Raw genomic sequence first — 13404 nt, forward strand, 5'->3', positions numbered from 1 at the left:
TCCTATTTACAATCAGAAAGGGTGTAGTTCGCCTTCTCTTGACGATTTTATCTAAAACGGGAATAATTGTCAGAGACTTGAATCACTGTCGGTGATTTTGACCAAATAAGTGTAATAAGTGCAATATACGGACAATAGCCCGGAAGGTTGACATCAATTTGGTTTTAAAACTGAACAGGAAAGCCTAATTAGCAGAGGCGACAAGATCAGGTTGACCTGGATATAGAGAAGAAAGAATCACGTTGGGGCTTTTAGAGAGTAGACGTGCGGTGTCTACCAGTTCCCTAGCCATAGCACACGCAGCCTCTGCACTCAGGATTTTATCTGATGTGAGAATTTGAACTCTCAACTCGTCTCCAACAGTGATGGAGCGAACAAGTATTTGATCAATGAGATTGATATTTGCTTTCCATTCGGAAGATGTGCATACAGCACCATTCAGCTTGAGATGAATTGGCTGCTTCGCTCCGTCGAGGTGATTGATCATGACGCCTAGTTTGGTCTTAGGATCCCAGTCTGTGCAGTTGGCAACGATATACGGGAGATCGAGATAACCATATCTGGCAACGTTGACGTATTGATCTTGAAGCGCGTTACAGAGGCCAAGAACAGTTTGTGTTGGCTCCGAGACACCGCGGAATGGATTGATGTTGATGCAAGAGCCAAGAATTTGCTCCACCCCTGGTACAGCAATATCACGGGTGTTCATCACCACACCAAAAACTACATTGTATACCTGCAGGCGTCGCGAAAGAACAACGGCAAGGGCGGCGTTCATTAGGGTTGGCACAGTAAGATCTTCGGGAGGAGTGGGAAGCTTTGAGCTGGCGGTTTGTCTGATATCAGTTGGCGCTCGATCCCCGCAGTAGGAACTATGAGTAGGAAGAATGGTCATCGATGAGCCCAGAAGGTTTCTTCGCCAGAATTCGAGTGCCTGTTTTGTTTTGGACCGATGGCAAGCATAGACATAATGGCTGTAAGGCGTGGGCAGCGAGTGCGCTGGGATTTGGCTCAGGCTGTTATAGGCAGTCGAGATACCTTTAAAGAGAATGGGCGACGAGTAACCATCATATTGTGCGTGTGAGACTCGGACCATCAATGCATGTTCCTTTTCTGATTTTGAGATTAAAGTGAACTTAATGGGCAAATTTCCCGACATGGGCGATTCTGCGATATCATGTTTCGTTATTTTTTGGCAGGCAGATTCAAGGGGATCGTCCACTTTCAGGTGATTGAAAGAAACATCAATGGTTTTCAGAAACACTTGAACGATTGTGTCTCCTACTTTCATGTAAATGGACCGCAAGCTGCTATGTTGTGAAACGACAGTCTGGCAGGCAGCATGTAATCGATCAACATTAACATCCCCAGCGAGTGGCAGGCAATACGATGAAAGACTCCACTGAGTGAGAAAGAATTTTTGGGTTTCAGTCACTGGAACAATATCCGCGATCATGTCCCTCGCTCGAAGTTCTTCTAGTTTCGCAGGAAGCGTATCCATGTCACCTGGGTGAAGGAGAGAAAATGGTATGGCGTGGATAGTAGTGCTCACAATTGGTCGCGTTGAGAGAATTTCAGTGAGTCGGCCAAATTGTTTGTGCTCTAAGATGTCTGCGACCGACAAGTCCAGGCCTTCAGAGCGAGCAAGGGAAGCTACTTGCATAGCCATGATGGAGTTTCCTCCTAGGCGGAAAAAACTGTGATCTGAACCGATCATACTCGGCTCCTTTCCTAATACTGAAGCCCAGATCTGCTGTAGATGTTGCTCTATTCCCGAAGTTGGAATGAATCTCTTTTTCTCGACGGAGTTAGCCTCATCCAGATCGTCCAAGCTCATGGTTGCAAATTCTCGACGCAATTGCTGTCTATTCCTCTTGCCTGTGGCTGTCATAGGAATTTTTTTAACAATGAGAAATCTGCTTGGAATCATGTATGACGGTAATATTTGGCTCAATTTCTCTTCCAGACTAGGGATTATACCGCGCAGTATCTCATGGAGGTCACTTCGCGCATTCCTTCTTGTACTTTGCATGATTGGCAAGAATGCGACCAGAATATCTGTATTTATTCCCTTAGGCGCAATGATGTCGACCAAAACAGGGATCCCAAGACCTTCACCAATCAGGCGCTGGATATGATGTTCCACTTCACTGAGCTCGACACGTTGGCCTCGGATTTTGACCTGAGAATCTTTGCGACCAACGAAGCGGATGCTTCCGTCGGACTCCAGCCGAGCGAGATCTCCAGTCATGTATACTCGACCAAGACTAGAGCAGCGTCGTAAGTTCTGAAGCCATGATGGTGCCCGTAGGAATGATGAATTTGTCAGCTCCGGGTTATTGATGTATCCGCGTCCAACACTGGGACTCTCTATCAGCAACTCGCCGATCGCTCCAATAGGCAGAAGCTTCTCATAGTCATTCGCATCTACAATCCATAAATTTGACCCGGCTCCGTTTCCGATATTCATGTGATGGTCGGTAGGACTCATATTGGTGCGTATCGCGCTGATTGTGACTGCTTCTGATGGACCATAGGCGTTGATGAGATCGACCTTTCCACTCCAGGTAGCAATATGGAGCGGTGTCATTGGCTCACCACATAGCACTAGCTGGCGAAGATGGGGTACGTTATTTGGATCCAGCAGATTGGAAACAGAGGGGGTCAGGCTGGCCCAGTTTATCTGTTTTTGAGTCATATACGTCGTCAGGTTGTTATAGCGGTCGTAATCGGAGGGAACACAGATACAACCGCCGAACATTAAAGTGTACAGTATATCCCTGTTGCTGACATCAAACACGTAACTTGCGAATTGAAGTGTTCTTGACGACTTTCCCAGCGATAGGATCTCTTTATTTGCCATGGCCCGCAGCCAAAAGCCCCTATGCTCTATGACAACCCCTTTTGGTTTGCCGGTTGAACCAGAAGAGAATGCAACATAGATTGGACTGGATGGGCTAATCTGCGAGTTGATAACCTGAGCTTTTGAATAGCTCTCTGGAGAAAGCGATGCTGGTGTTGACGCAATTATGGTATGTAAATCAAGATCTTGCCCCAACTCAGAATGGGCTGTCGAGCAAACCAAATATTTAGCCTGTAGATCTTGGCATATGCTTTGCATACGTGGAAGGGGACTTGAAGGGTCAACAAATGCAAAGGCACTGCCAGCTCTCAAGACTCCCAGGACAGCCACAATTGCCCATTTGGATTTCTCGAAGCATAATACAGTCAGCGTCCCTGTGGAAACTCCTTGCTTGAGAAGACGTTGCCCAAGTTCTGCGGAAAGAAAGTCAAGCTCGAGATAAGTCAGAACCCCGTCCCAAGAGTCGACAGCGACATCACCAGGATTTTGACTGCATTGCTTTAGAATGGTCTGATGGACGCATTCAGCTTCTGGCTCTGGTATAGATGGGTTCCAAAGCTTCAGTTGATCGAAGTCGTATGCACTGCAAGGGTTTATATCGTTCACAGTCAACTCTGAATTCTCAAAAAGGCGAGTCAATGTTTCTTTGAAAGTTTCCACCACACTATTGGCTAGCCTGCCATCGATGACGGAAGGGCTGTAATGAATAATAATATTATGCGTGGAATAATTTGACCTTTGGAATTCTAGGACTAAATCGATCATCTGGGTAGGCTTGAGCCGCATGTTAGAGGGGGAAAAACTCATCTAATCTCGCCAGTGCGGAGTTCTCATGACGAACCTTTCCTGAGTGTAATGCTTCGGGCAATGGAGCATTTTGCTCCCAGTCATTGGCGAAGGCGGCACTCTCAACCACCATAGTGTTGACATTCCCTTGGAACTTGTCCACATCACGGGCGACATCCAGTGGCCGAGTATGCCATCTGGACACATTATGAGAGTTGTCTCCAGCTAGAATTTGCAAACATTTCTCACCCTGCAGCTGGAAGCTGCATAGATGAAACCTGCTGTTCTGGACACTGGTCTTGGCGTAAAGAAACGCAATATCCTCAGATCCAGCATAAAGGCGCAAGACAACACCCCAAGCTAATTGAATTAAATTGGTCGCATTTGAGTTGCTTTGTATCGGCTCCCAATTGAATTGAACGCGCTCAAGTCGTCTTTTGCTGATTTGCTGACCACTGTCGCCGACGAGAGCTGGAAAAATACAACAGGGTTGCTCGCGATGCTCCCCGCCCATGATCGTACTTATATTTAAGTAGGCAATGCAAATGTCGACAAAAGTCAGATTGTTCAAAAGAAGTTAAAAAGATCCAACAGAACAACAGAAAAGACAAATTGAAGGAATTGTAGTATGACAAGAATCTACGAAATGACCTACTCTGTTCGATATTTTATTTTTTACGATCACCATAGATTCTTGACAATTAACTACTATGTGGAACACGTGGAGCTTTCTCTGGTCTCGATTTATCATCTTGATTTGATTTGATTTTTTTTTCCTTTTCGACTTTTTTTTTCAGCAAGGGCCGATACACTCACAATACATCCCTGGATACCCAGCTGCGTTCGGTGATATAGGAAATGTATTGAACAGTTTCGAAAGGCCAAGTCTACTTACATTACTGTAACCAAGGTAAGTCAGAACAACGCGTACATATGTCATTCATTGATCAAATGCGGCAACGATCGTCTGAAAAAAGGAAAGACTCTGTCAATCTCAGAAGTGGAGTATGTACAGTATGCATATATTTCCATACATGCGCGAAAAACAATCTCATCATCCTCCGTCCGTGCCTTATTCACTTTCACGGGAATTGTCGGGTGCTACGGAATACGCTGTATGAATCTCGTAATGAGAACACCCCGTCCATCGAAAGTCGGACTAACAGTGGGTCAAAATTAGGAAACTCGCGATCGGTGTAGATTAGGGACCCACATGCGTCACCTCGCCACGGCCCGTGTTTCAGGACTCGGATTCAATAATTCCAACCTTGGAAGGTTCCAAGGCTGGGAACTTGGGACCTTGGACTGATTGCCCCTTGAACTGAAGTTCTTATGGTGCGCGAATTTCTATGTGTGTCACGACGACATACTCCGGAGCTATGTGTGCCGTCCTGCACCCTTGATTAACGTGCCCCAGCCACCTGTGCATATGTACAGTACGTATATTGGCCCAGCTCGAACCATTTTGTGGAGTTTAGATACTTGGCTGTATTGAATAGACGTATCGCATGGGCGTCATGAAATTCCGTCATGAAAAATAAACCTGGGAACATTTGAAGCATTGATTATGGAGTTGTTCCCACCCTCGGTACTCTGTACTCATTTTCTGTTTCAAAGGATATTATTTCACTTTGCTTGAAATCGTGTGAGGCTAAACTTTCACTTTGAATCGTGCGACAGCACTTATTGGCCAATTTCATCATGGCCGATAATTTCTCTTCAATTCCTGTCATTGACTTCACCCTGTCGACTTCAGCTGAAACAAAATCACAATTCTTATCTGAGTTGCGAGATGCGGTCGTTAGAGTTGGGTTTTTCCTTCTCAAAAACCACAATATCTCAGAGGATTCTCAACGTGAATTGCGTCACCATGCCGTCAAATTCTTCGCTCAATCAGCCGAGGAAAAGTCAAAAAGCGACATGACCACCAATAAGCATTATTTAGGATATGTTGGCATGAAGGCTGTGGAATCTGAAGATCTCACTCCCGACCATCGAGAATTAATTGTCGTATGCTGCCCGTGGCCCAGTATAATGTTTGTCTTGGGACCCGTACTAACCACCTCCAACCTAGCTTGGAAAGGACCATCCTCTTGCAGGACCTGACGATCCTATCTACTACAATCTTCGCGGTATCAATCCAGTGAGTATCACGACCGAATATATGATTTTTTCTGTTCCACTGACAAACAATACGCAGTGGCCAAATGAAACTAAGGTACCTGGATTCCGCCCCGCGGTTGAGAATTATATGGCAGAGATTGCTTGTCTGGCAGACAGATTTAAGTTATTGATGGCCGAGGCCCTGGATTTAGAACCGAATGCGTTTGCTCGCCTCTTTGACGAAGCATCTACTGATCGACTGATGCTTGCTAAATACCCTGAGCCTTCAGATCCACAGGCTTCTGGAGATGAAGGTTTCTTTGGAATAAATACACACAAAGATAGCAGCTTCTTGACATTCCTACTCCCTGGAAGCGGTCATTCGGGCCTTGAAGTCCAAAACCACTCCGGCGAGTGGGTTCCTGCTCCTCCTAAGCCCGGTCATCTGATTGTCAACATTGGCCAGCAATTAGATGCATTGTCCAAAGGAGTTTGCAAGGCTACAACGCATCGGGTCAGTCTGAGCGCGAAGACATTTCAAGATGAGAATGGCAACTCGCTGGGAGATCGCTACTCATTTCCATATTTCCAGGTCATTGGACTGGATCAGACACCTCAGACCGCAAAAGTCGACATCCCGCCTCATATTATGGACTTGGTCAATGATGAAAAGGTCAAATCAGACGCTTCTGCGTACTTTCTTACAACCTTCAAAGATGGGATTGGACATGGCGTGTTCGTGGCTCGAGCCCTTAAATATCGCGATGTAACTGCAAAGTTCTATCCTGGGTTACTGGAATTATACGATGCCAGTAGAGAGGCCTCAAAGGCTCGCTAGCTCGTTTCTACCATCAATTCAATTCTGCTTCAATGACCCTCATGAACCATTGTATGCAATTTTCACATAATCACATGTACAGTATATGTATGGAGTGTCTTCTTGTTGATTAAGTGGTGTATGGAGACGTAGATACGCAGAACGATCCATTTGTGAAACGGTGTAGAATACGTAAATACGAGCTCCACATACATGTATGCAGAGCTATCGAGAACTGGACCGCCCCACCATTCATCAACAACCTGGTTGTCAGGGACTTGCTACTGTTGGCTAACCTGATTCCTTGGAGATGTGGCCCACAGTTCTTGCCAAGCCCCCAAGCACGGCAGGGAACTCCAACCTGAGGAACCTAAGAGAGAAACGAATCGGCGATCTGCAGGTGTTCGTTCCGATCCATCCTTACTTCCTCCTGCCAAGTATTAAGTAGAAGGTTCCACGTAATTTATGGCTAGACCTGTACTGCTGAAACTTGGCAACCATAATCTGTTCCACGAGAAATTATAGTGCATATGTCTTACTATATGCTATGTGCATGGAAGCTTAGGTATCATCACATTTCTCCATTAGTGAACCATCCTTTGTGGGGTTCATGCAGATCATTTCCACAATTGAAAATTTATTGACTTTCGATCCATCAGGTTTCTGTCATGAGTGACTACAGATCAAGGGGGTCCCACTGAACGCTATAGGGGGTTCGGGTGGCCTCATAATGACTAGTAATTTACTTAGGGTTACTAAGGGTTACACCAAGCGATCTAGGAATGTAAGGACCAAAACACTGATTATATAATATATCATAACTAGTTAGTTAGTTACCACCCGATGCCTTACGTATTAGGCTCGAACCCCTTGAGTTGAATTCTGCTGTCATGATCATGGTGGCCCTCGGATCTACAGGATCACAGCTGTGCTTCCAGAACTTCCCCTAACCTCACGACGTTCAAGCAACGCGCCGACGAGCTGTTCGCTATGAGCTCGAAATCACCCACCGAGGAGTCTCCCCTCCTGTCTAAGGTCTCAATCCCAGGGGAGCGCAGTGCGGACCCCCTCATCACCTCCACCGCAGCGCGATCAGCCGCCTTCGTCGTATGCGCAACTTTTCTTGGTATATCAAGGCACCCCCTTTGGATCGCCTTGCCGGAAGCACATTACTGATGCATCAAAATAGGGGAATTTCTAGCCAGTGCAGATGAGTCGCTCATGACGTCAAATTACACCGTCGTCGCATCCGAATTTCAGAGTCTTTCGAAGGGTTCCTGGCTACTGGTCGCCTACACGTTTGGAAACTGTGTCGCATCACCGGTGGTTGGTTCTATTCTTTGCATATACCAAGAACGTTTGACGAACATACATTAATTGGCGTGAAAAACAGTGCGGAGTATTTGGTGACTTATTTGGCCGGAAGAGAATTTTGTTGTGGTCGTATGCCATCTTTGCGCTTGGATGTATTGCTTGGTAAGATACAAATTCTGAATCAGGCTTTTTGTTGCTGGCTGACATCTTTACCGATCTAGTGGGTGTAGCGTCACCATGAACCAGCTCATACTGGCCCGGTGCTTGACTGGATTAAGTGGCGCCGGTATGGTGTCCTTGGTTTCAGTAGTCATGACCGGCAAGTACTTGTCCAACCATCCACCTACGAAATGCGAGCGGGCGCACTAACAGCTAGATAGAGCTGTTGCCTCCTCAAGACATCGTGATTTATCAAAATTACACCAGCATAGTGAACATCGCGGGACGTAGCTTAGGCGCACCCATTGGTGGACTTCTTACGCAAACCGTGGGTTGGAGATGGTTCGCCCGATCAATCCCTTCGCGATTTTCAGATTCTAATCATTCAGAAGGTCTTTTATTGGTCAGATACCTTTGATTGTTGCGGCCGCTCTCGTCACAGTTTGGCAAATGCCGCAGTCCTTGAACAACCCACATGGCGGCGATGAAAGTGGATCTACCAAGACCAGGCTCAAGAGCATTGATTTCTCTGGTATTACGATCTTTGTCGTGGCGGTTTTGTCCTTCCTGTTTGCGATTCATAATTTTAATTTTGGAGAAGCTCAACAATCCCAGCTCTTCTATGTCTCCTCGGCTACATTCATCATTTCGCTCGCGCTTCTCTTTCTGGTGGAGCTTTTGTGGGCTACGAATCCACTGATACCCTTGGATCTGATGTTGACATCATTTGGTGCATATTGCTTGTCGCAGCAGTTGATCAATATGGGTCGCAGTGCCGTAAGAAGAAGAGTCACATTTTGAACAGCCGAGCGTTCCATCTGACTATCTGACAGTTTATCCCGACGACTACACCATACTTCATTCGCGTTTTCAACGTGAGCGACTTCACTGCTTCAATGGTGAATATGTTAATTATGGCCGGCGTGCCTACTGGCGGTTACTTTGCAGGATATTTGATCAGGAGGAGGTAAGTCAATTCCGGACAACATAGTTCATATTCCGTACATAAGTTTCCACGAGGAGTCATATCTGACTGTTTTGCTCCCTCATTTAGAGAAAAAAGCCCCAGAAAGATCGGTGTTATAACGGCTTGCTTTATGGGCTTGATCTACTTGCTGATATTCCTTCGGTGGCGTGCCCCCTGCCTTCCGTGGGAGACCGTCTACCTCATTCCATTTGGTTTCACTATGGGCATTTTGTTTTCCACACAGTTTGTTGGAATGACTACCACAGTCATCGAGGCACGAATTGGACAGTGCATCGGCACATATGCACTGTTTGGTCAACTTGGTGCTGTCATCGGACCTTTGTTAGGTCTAAAATTGGTCGACTTCATTTTTCAGAGGAAACTATACAGGGAAATACCCTCAAGCTCCGAGAAACCCGCTGTATGTTGTTCTGGGCCAATCGACTAACTTGACTACCTAGAGTTATTTCTAACTTTTTACAGCTTGTCCACAAAGTCCTGAATGATGCTCGGTTTGCTTTTAAACTTCCAGAGTCTACTCAGAATATCATTCGCCAGAGCTATCTCTCATCATTTCAGTTCATGCCAAGTAGGTCCGCCCACATCATCCATGACATTTCCAAGGTTGAAGGCGTGGTCATTTACTTACCCCGTATTTCAGTACTTTGTTCGGCTTGTGTAATTTTTGCACTTCCCGTAATGATCTTTGCCGGCTGGAAAAGACTTCCGGAGAGTAACATCTAGACGGTGGGGCGGAGATGCGGTGAGACAGCACTAGTTAGATATTTGTCGATCAGCTGAAATTTTAGCATCTCCACCACCGATCGGCACGCGGGTCCACGCTGATACAAGGGCGCCACCTGCGTTATTTAGTGTATTTTATGTACTCACTCAATACAGACTAGTAATGAATGCCTATTTGTGGCGGTATGAGTAATTTTACAAATGAGCGATTGATGCAATGCATCGTCAATCAATTGATCCGCACATGAGATGGCTCGGTGCATAGAACTCATTTGAATCTTCCCCACTCTCACTCACTAATCGGTGAACGGAGCAACCTGCAATCGAAAAGTCTACATTCAGTTCCTCCCATCACCATACCTTCTTCCAAATCACAAATATTGTTATGGAAGGCATTGTTCTTGATCGCACATTGGCTGAGTTATATGCTCAAGATGGCGATGCATCGAATCTTGTCGCAATCTTTGCATATCCCACTCCCCGGAGTGAGGGAACAGTGTCATCACCTGCGTCGAAGAAGTTCATGTACCAGACTCCTCTGGCGCCATCAACCGACCCAGATGCGGTGGGAAAGCGTCGTCTTCATAACATTCCTTTAAAGATGAGCTTCGTGGCAGGAAAAATGCCGGTGATTTTCTTCGACTCGAAGCCTGGACAGAACGATGCAGACCCTGAGGAAAATTGCGATCATCTTGATGCATCTGCGATTTTCGATCAATTGTCAGCAGAACAAAGGCCAAACTTAAGCTTTGTCCGAAATCCCGAAGATATTGAGTTACCATCGGCCACAGAAGCAGTGACTTTGAACCCCTTGGACCGACTCGCTCATCTACCTCATATTGTTGACCCCGAAATCCACTACGATTTACTTTCTAAGAGGGGGTTGGCATATTCTGGCTTACCGACTCCCAAAACAACTATAATTGAGAGTAAATCTATCGACACGGAAGAGCAAATCGATGCTGAAGTCGAGCGTATGATCCGTGAAATCTATGATCGGGAATTACCATTCATTGTCAAGGTTCCACAGACAGTGGGAAGCCTGGGTACATTCATCATTCGCACTGAGGCTCAACGCCAGTCCGCAATAGCAGTGCTTCAGACTGAAGTTCGAAAGATGTTACAGGAGGTTACTCCGTTGAATGAGCATCTGGTCCCATGCTCTTTGGCAATTCAGGAATTTATCCCTGGAGAAACAATGGGTCTGACTATGTTCATCACTCAACGAGGGCGAGCTATCTTCAATGGCTGTTGCAATCAGGCTCTTGATAACGATGGACTCTGGTCAGGGGGTACTATGTCCTACCCGGAGCAGCCAGAATTGGAACGGCGGTTTTCAGGAATCATAAACCAAGTTGCCATCTTCTTACATAGTAAGGGTTATTATGGCCCTGCTGGTGTGGATATCATCGTGAGTGAAGATGGAAGTCAACTGGTCATCGATCTCAATGTCAGAGTGACTGGCTCATACAGCCTGGGATGTCTTCGAAGTCATTTTGTTGGTCGAGGCCTCTCAGAAGCGTTGCTTTATTCATTCAGTCCTCGTTGCTTGCAGCATGAGTTTCGAAAGCACTTTGAAAAGGAATTCCTGGATGGCAGCTTCGTCCTCGTAACTTGGACTTCTGATCTCCCCGGTGGTTCGAGTTTGGCGTTGGTTTGCATTGGTGCTGCAGATCGGGAACAGCTCAAAGCCAGCGCCTCTCGACTCGAGGATTTTGTGTCTAATTTGAAGAAACAATAAGAAAAGGGTGAAGTTGGTTCAAGAAATTAATTTCGGAACCAATACTAGAGAGGGTATTGAAATACGCATGTCGGACTAATTCATAGCGATATAGTGCTTATAACCTTGGAATATGATTTCTCTTGCCTGTTCCTCAGTCATATGCTCTCTTTATCTATCCCATAGGGGTTGCTGGATCAAGGCTAAGATCAGTTAGGGTGGAAGTCTTAAGTATAGCAGAAAAAGTAGGGCTAGTTATTACGGACCTACTGTTACGGCGTAACCTCGTTATTAGGGCATAATATTAGGATAGGCCGAGACGTTACCTAATTATACCCGATCTACCCCCGAACCCACTCCGCGAGAGCCACTAGCACCCCCGCTATAGAGACCCTAACCTAAGTAAGAGTAATAACCCTAGAAGAAGACCTTATGGTAATTCTTGAGGCAATAAACCTCTGTATCTAGTAGCTTAAGTAGATTAAAGCCGCCTATGAAAAGATTACTAAACTGTTAAGGCGTGGGCCTTATACGGTTAGATTAGATACGAGTGATGACACGAGCTATAGTATATATAGTGCTGTTGTCATATTGATAATATAATCACTAGAGAGCTCCCATAGATCTCTCCCGTGGGCCTACTTCTGTTATACGGCTTATCTAATTAGTTACCTAAATATGTTGGAATAACCTTCCTCTAGCATCTCTACCTAGTAGTAGCATATAGAAGTGTTCTTATGCGCTTATACTCCTACTCTCTACCTCTTATATGGCTCTCCTATAGACGTGTCGTAATACTATCCCCTTCCTTTATAGGCTAGGACTCTCTAGTCCGCCTATAATAGGTTCTTCTAGTTTAAGTTATCTTTATTAAAATAACGTTCTCTTTATATAGTTCGACTCTACTACGGCATGTCTTCGTTCTTTAGACTCTTACTAGAGCTAGTTTCTTTATTTAGTCCGTCTATCTCACGGTAATAACCTTATTAGGTTCTCTATCTATGGATTCTAATCTTCTTCGTAACTCTCCTATACTATTATAGCTACTCTCGTATCTTCTACGTTTACTATTCCTATCCCATGGGGGTTGCTGGATCGAGGCTGAGATCAGTTAGGGTGGAAGTCTTTAGTATGGCAGAAAAAGTGGGGCTGGTACCCTAAGACCAATTACACTGAGACCTCGGATTTCTGGCTAAATTATGGGCGGTTCAGTTCAAAGACAGCTAGTTTATAGATCAATGCTTCTTTTATCAGCAAGTGGGGTTTAAGCAATATTGAATATTGTTTAAAGGTAGTTACAGGGATTAGAAACCAAGAGATAGTTTTGATGGGGTACGCACTAATATCACATCACAAGGAACATCAATAACCACTAGACTCGACCTATCCACGCCCTAGTAGTTTTTCCTTTATAATACCATATTCTAGGTCTTAATCTATCGGTAGTGCTAGTACGTGATCCGTCTAGCTAAGATCAAGAGCCACCTCACTAAGCAGCCACATCATATCGCTCCCGCTATAGTCCAATAGATCACCGACCAGATACAAACCCAGCCTCCCTAGTAAGATCTCGCATAGGACGAGGCAAGCATCGTACCCTTAACGCTCCGTATTCCCGTGGAAGGCTTACCGTTATTTTCGGACGGATTTTAGTGCCGCTAAGAGAGGTTATGTAAGTATGTAGTCCGAATATTCCATACATTACGTTGGCATTAGCGTCAAGAGCATAGATTCTCTCCATATAGGAATAGTGGGAAACCGGCCCTAGACGAGCGCTATGCCCAAGAGTAGCTCATCAACTAGGCCATAGAGCGGGTCTACTACCAACGTTTCTTTAAATAGGGTAAAGCGGCTAGATATATTCGCGTGCGTAAGCCCGGCGTCGACCATTAGGGTGGTTAGGGTGGTTAGGGTGGTTAGGGTTAGGGTGG

The 13404-nt window shown here is 45.6% G+C and overlaps 4 protein-coding genes across 4 annotated transcripts; 3 read left to right on the top strand and 1 right to left on the bottom strand.

Moving 5' to 3' along the window:
* Positions 1–184: 184 nt before the first annotated feature.
* On the bottom strand, positions 185–4163 carry N7484_000755 (non-ribosomal peptide synthetase; the record flags this gene model as incomplete). The annotated part of the gene is made up of 2 exons (XM_057111176.1): positions 185–3637; positions 3705–4163. 2 exons carry the CDS (start codon positions 4161–4163, stop codon positions 185–187), a joined length of 3912 nt encoding a protein of 1303 aa, XP_056978402.1.
* A 1187-nt stretch (positions 4164–5350) lies between these two features.
* N7484_000756 (isopenicillin N synthase family dioxygenase) lies at positions 5351–6590 on the top strand (the record flags this gene model as incomplete). The annotated part of the gene is made up of 3 exons (XM_057111177.1): positions 5351–5659; positions 5724–5792; positions 5850–6590. 3 exons carry the CDS (start codon positions 5351–5353, stop codon positions 6588–6590), a joined length of 1119 nt encoding a protein of 372 aa, XP_056978403.1.
* A 1902-nt stretch (positions 6591–8492) lies between these two features.
* On the top strand, positions 8493–9691 carry N7484_000757 (major facilitator superfamily domain-containing protein; the record flags this gene model as incomplete). The annotated part of the gene is made up of 5 exons (XM_057111178.1): positions 8493–8819; positions 8876–9009; positions 9112–9430; positions 9493–9645; positions 9671–9691. The coding sequence occupies 5 exons, from the start codon at positions 8493–8495 to the stop codon at positions 9689–9691; spliced, it is 954 nt and encodes a 317-aa protein (XP_056978404.1).
* A 447-nt stretch (positions 9692–10138) lies between these two features.
* Positions 10139–11494, top strand: N7484_000758 (putative solid-state culture specific protein; the record flags this gene model as incomplete). Its single annotated transcript, XM_057111179.1, has 1 exon — positions 10139–11494. The coding sequence occupies one exon, from the start codon at positions 10139–10141 to the stop codon at positions 11492–11494; it is 1356 nt and encodes a 451-aa protein (XP_056978405.1).
* Between the last annotated feature and the right edge of the window lie 1910 nt (positions 11495–13404).

Source organism: Penicillium longicatenatum (assembly GCF_028827895.1).
Source record: "Penicillium longicatenatum strain IBT 33135 chromosome Unknown contig_11_segment0_segment0, whole genome shotgun sequence".
In the NCBI taxonomy this organism is placed as follows: Eukaryota; Fungi; Ascomycota; class Eurotiomycetes; order Eurotiales; family Aspergillaceae; genus Penicillium; species Penicillium longicatenatum.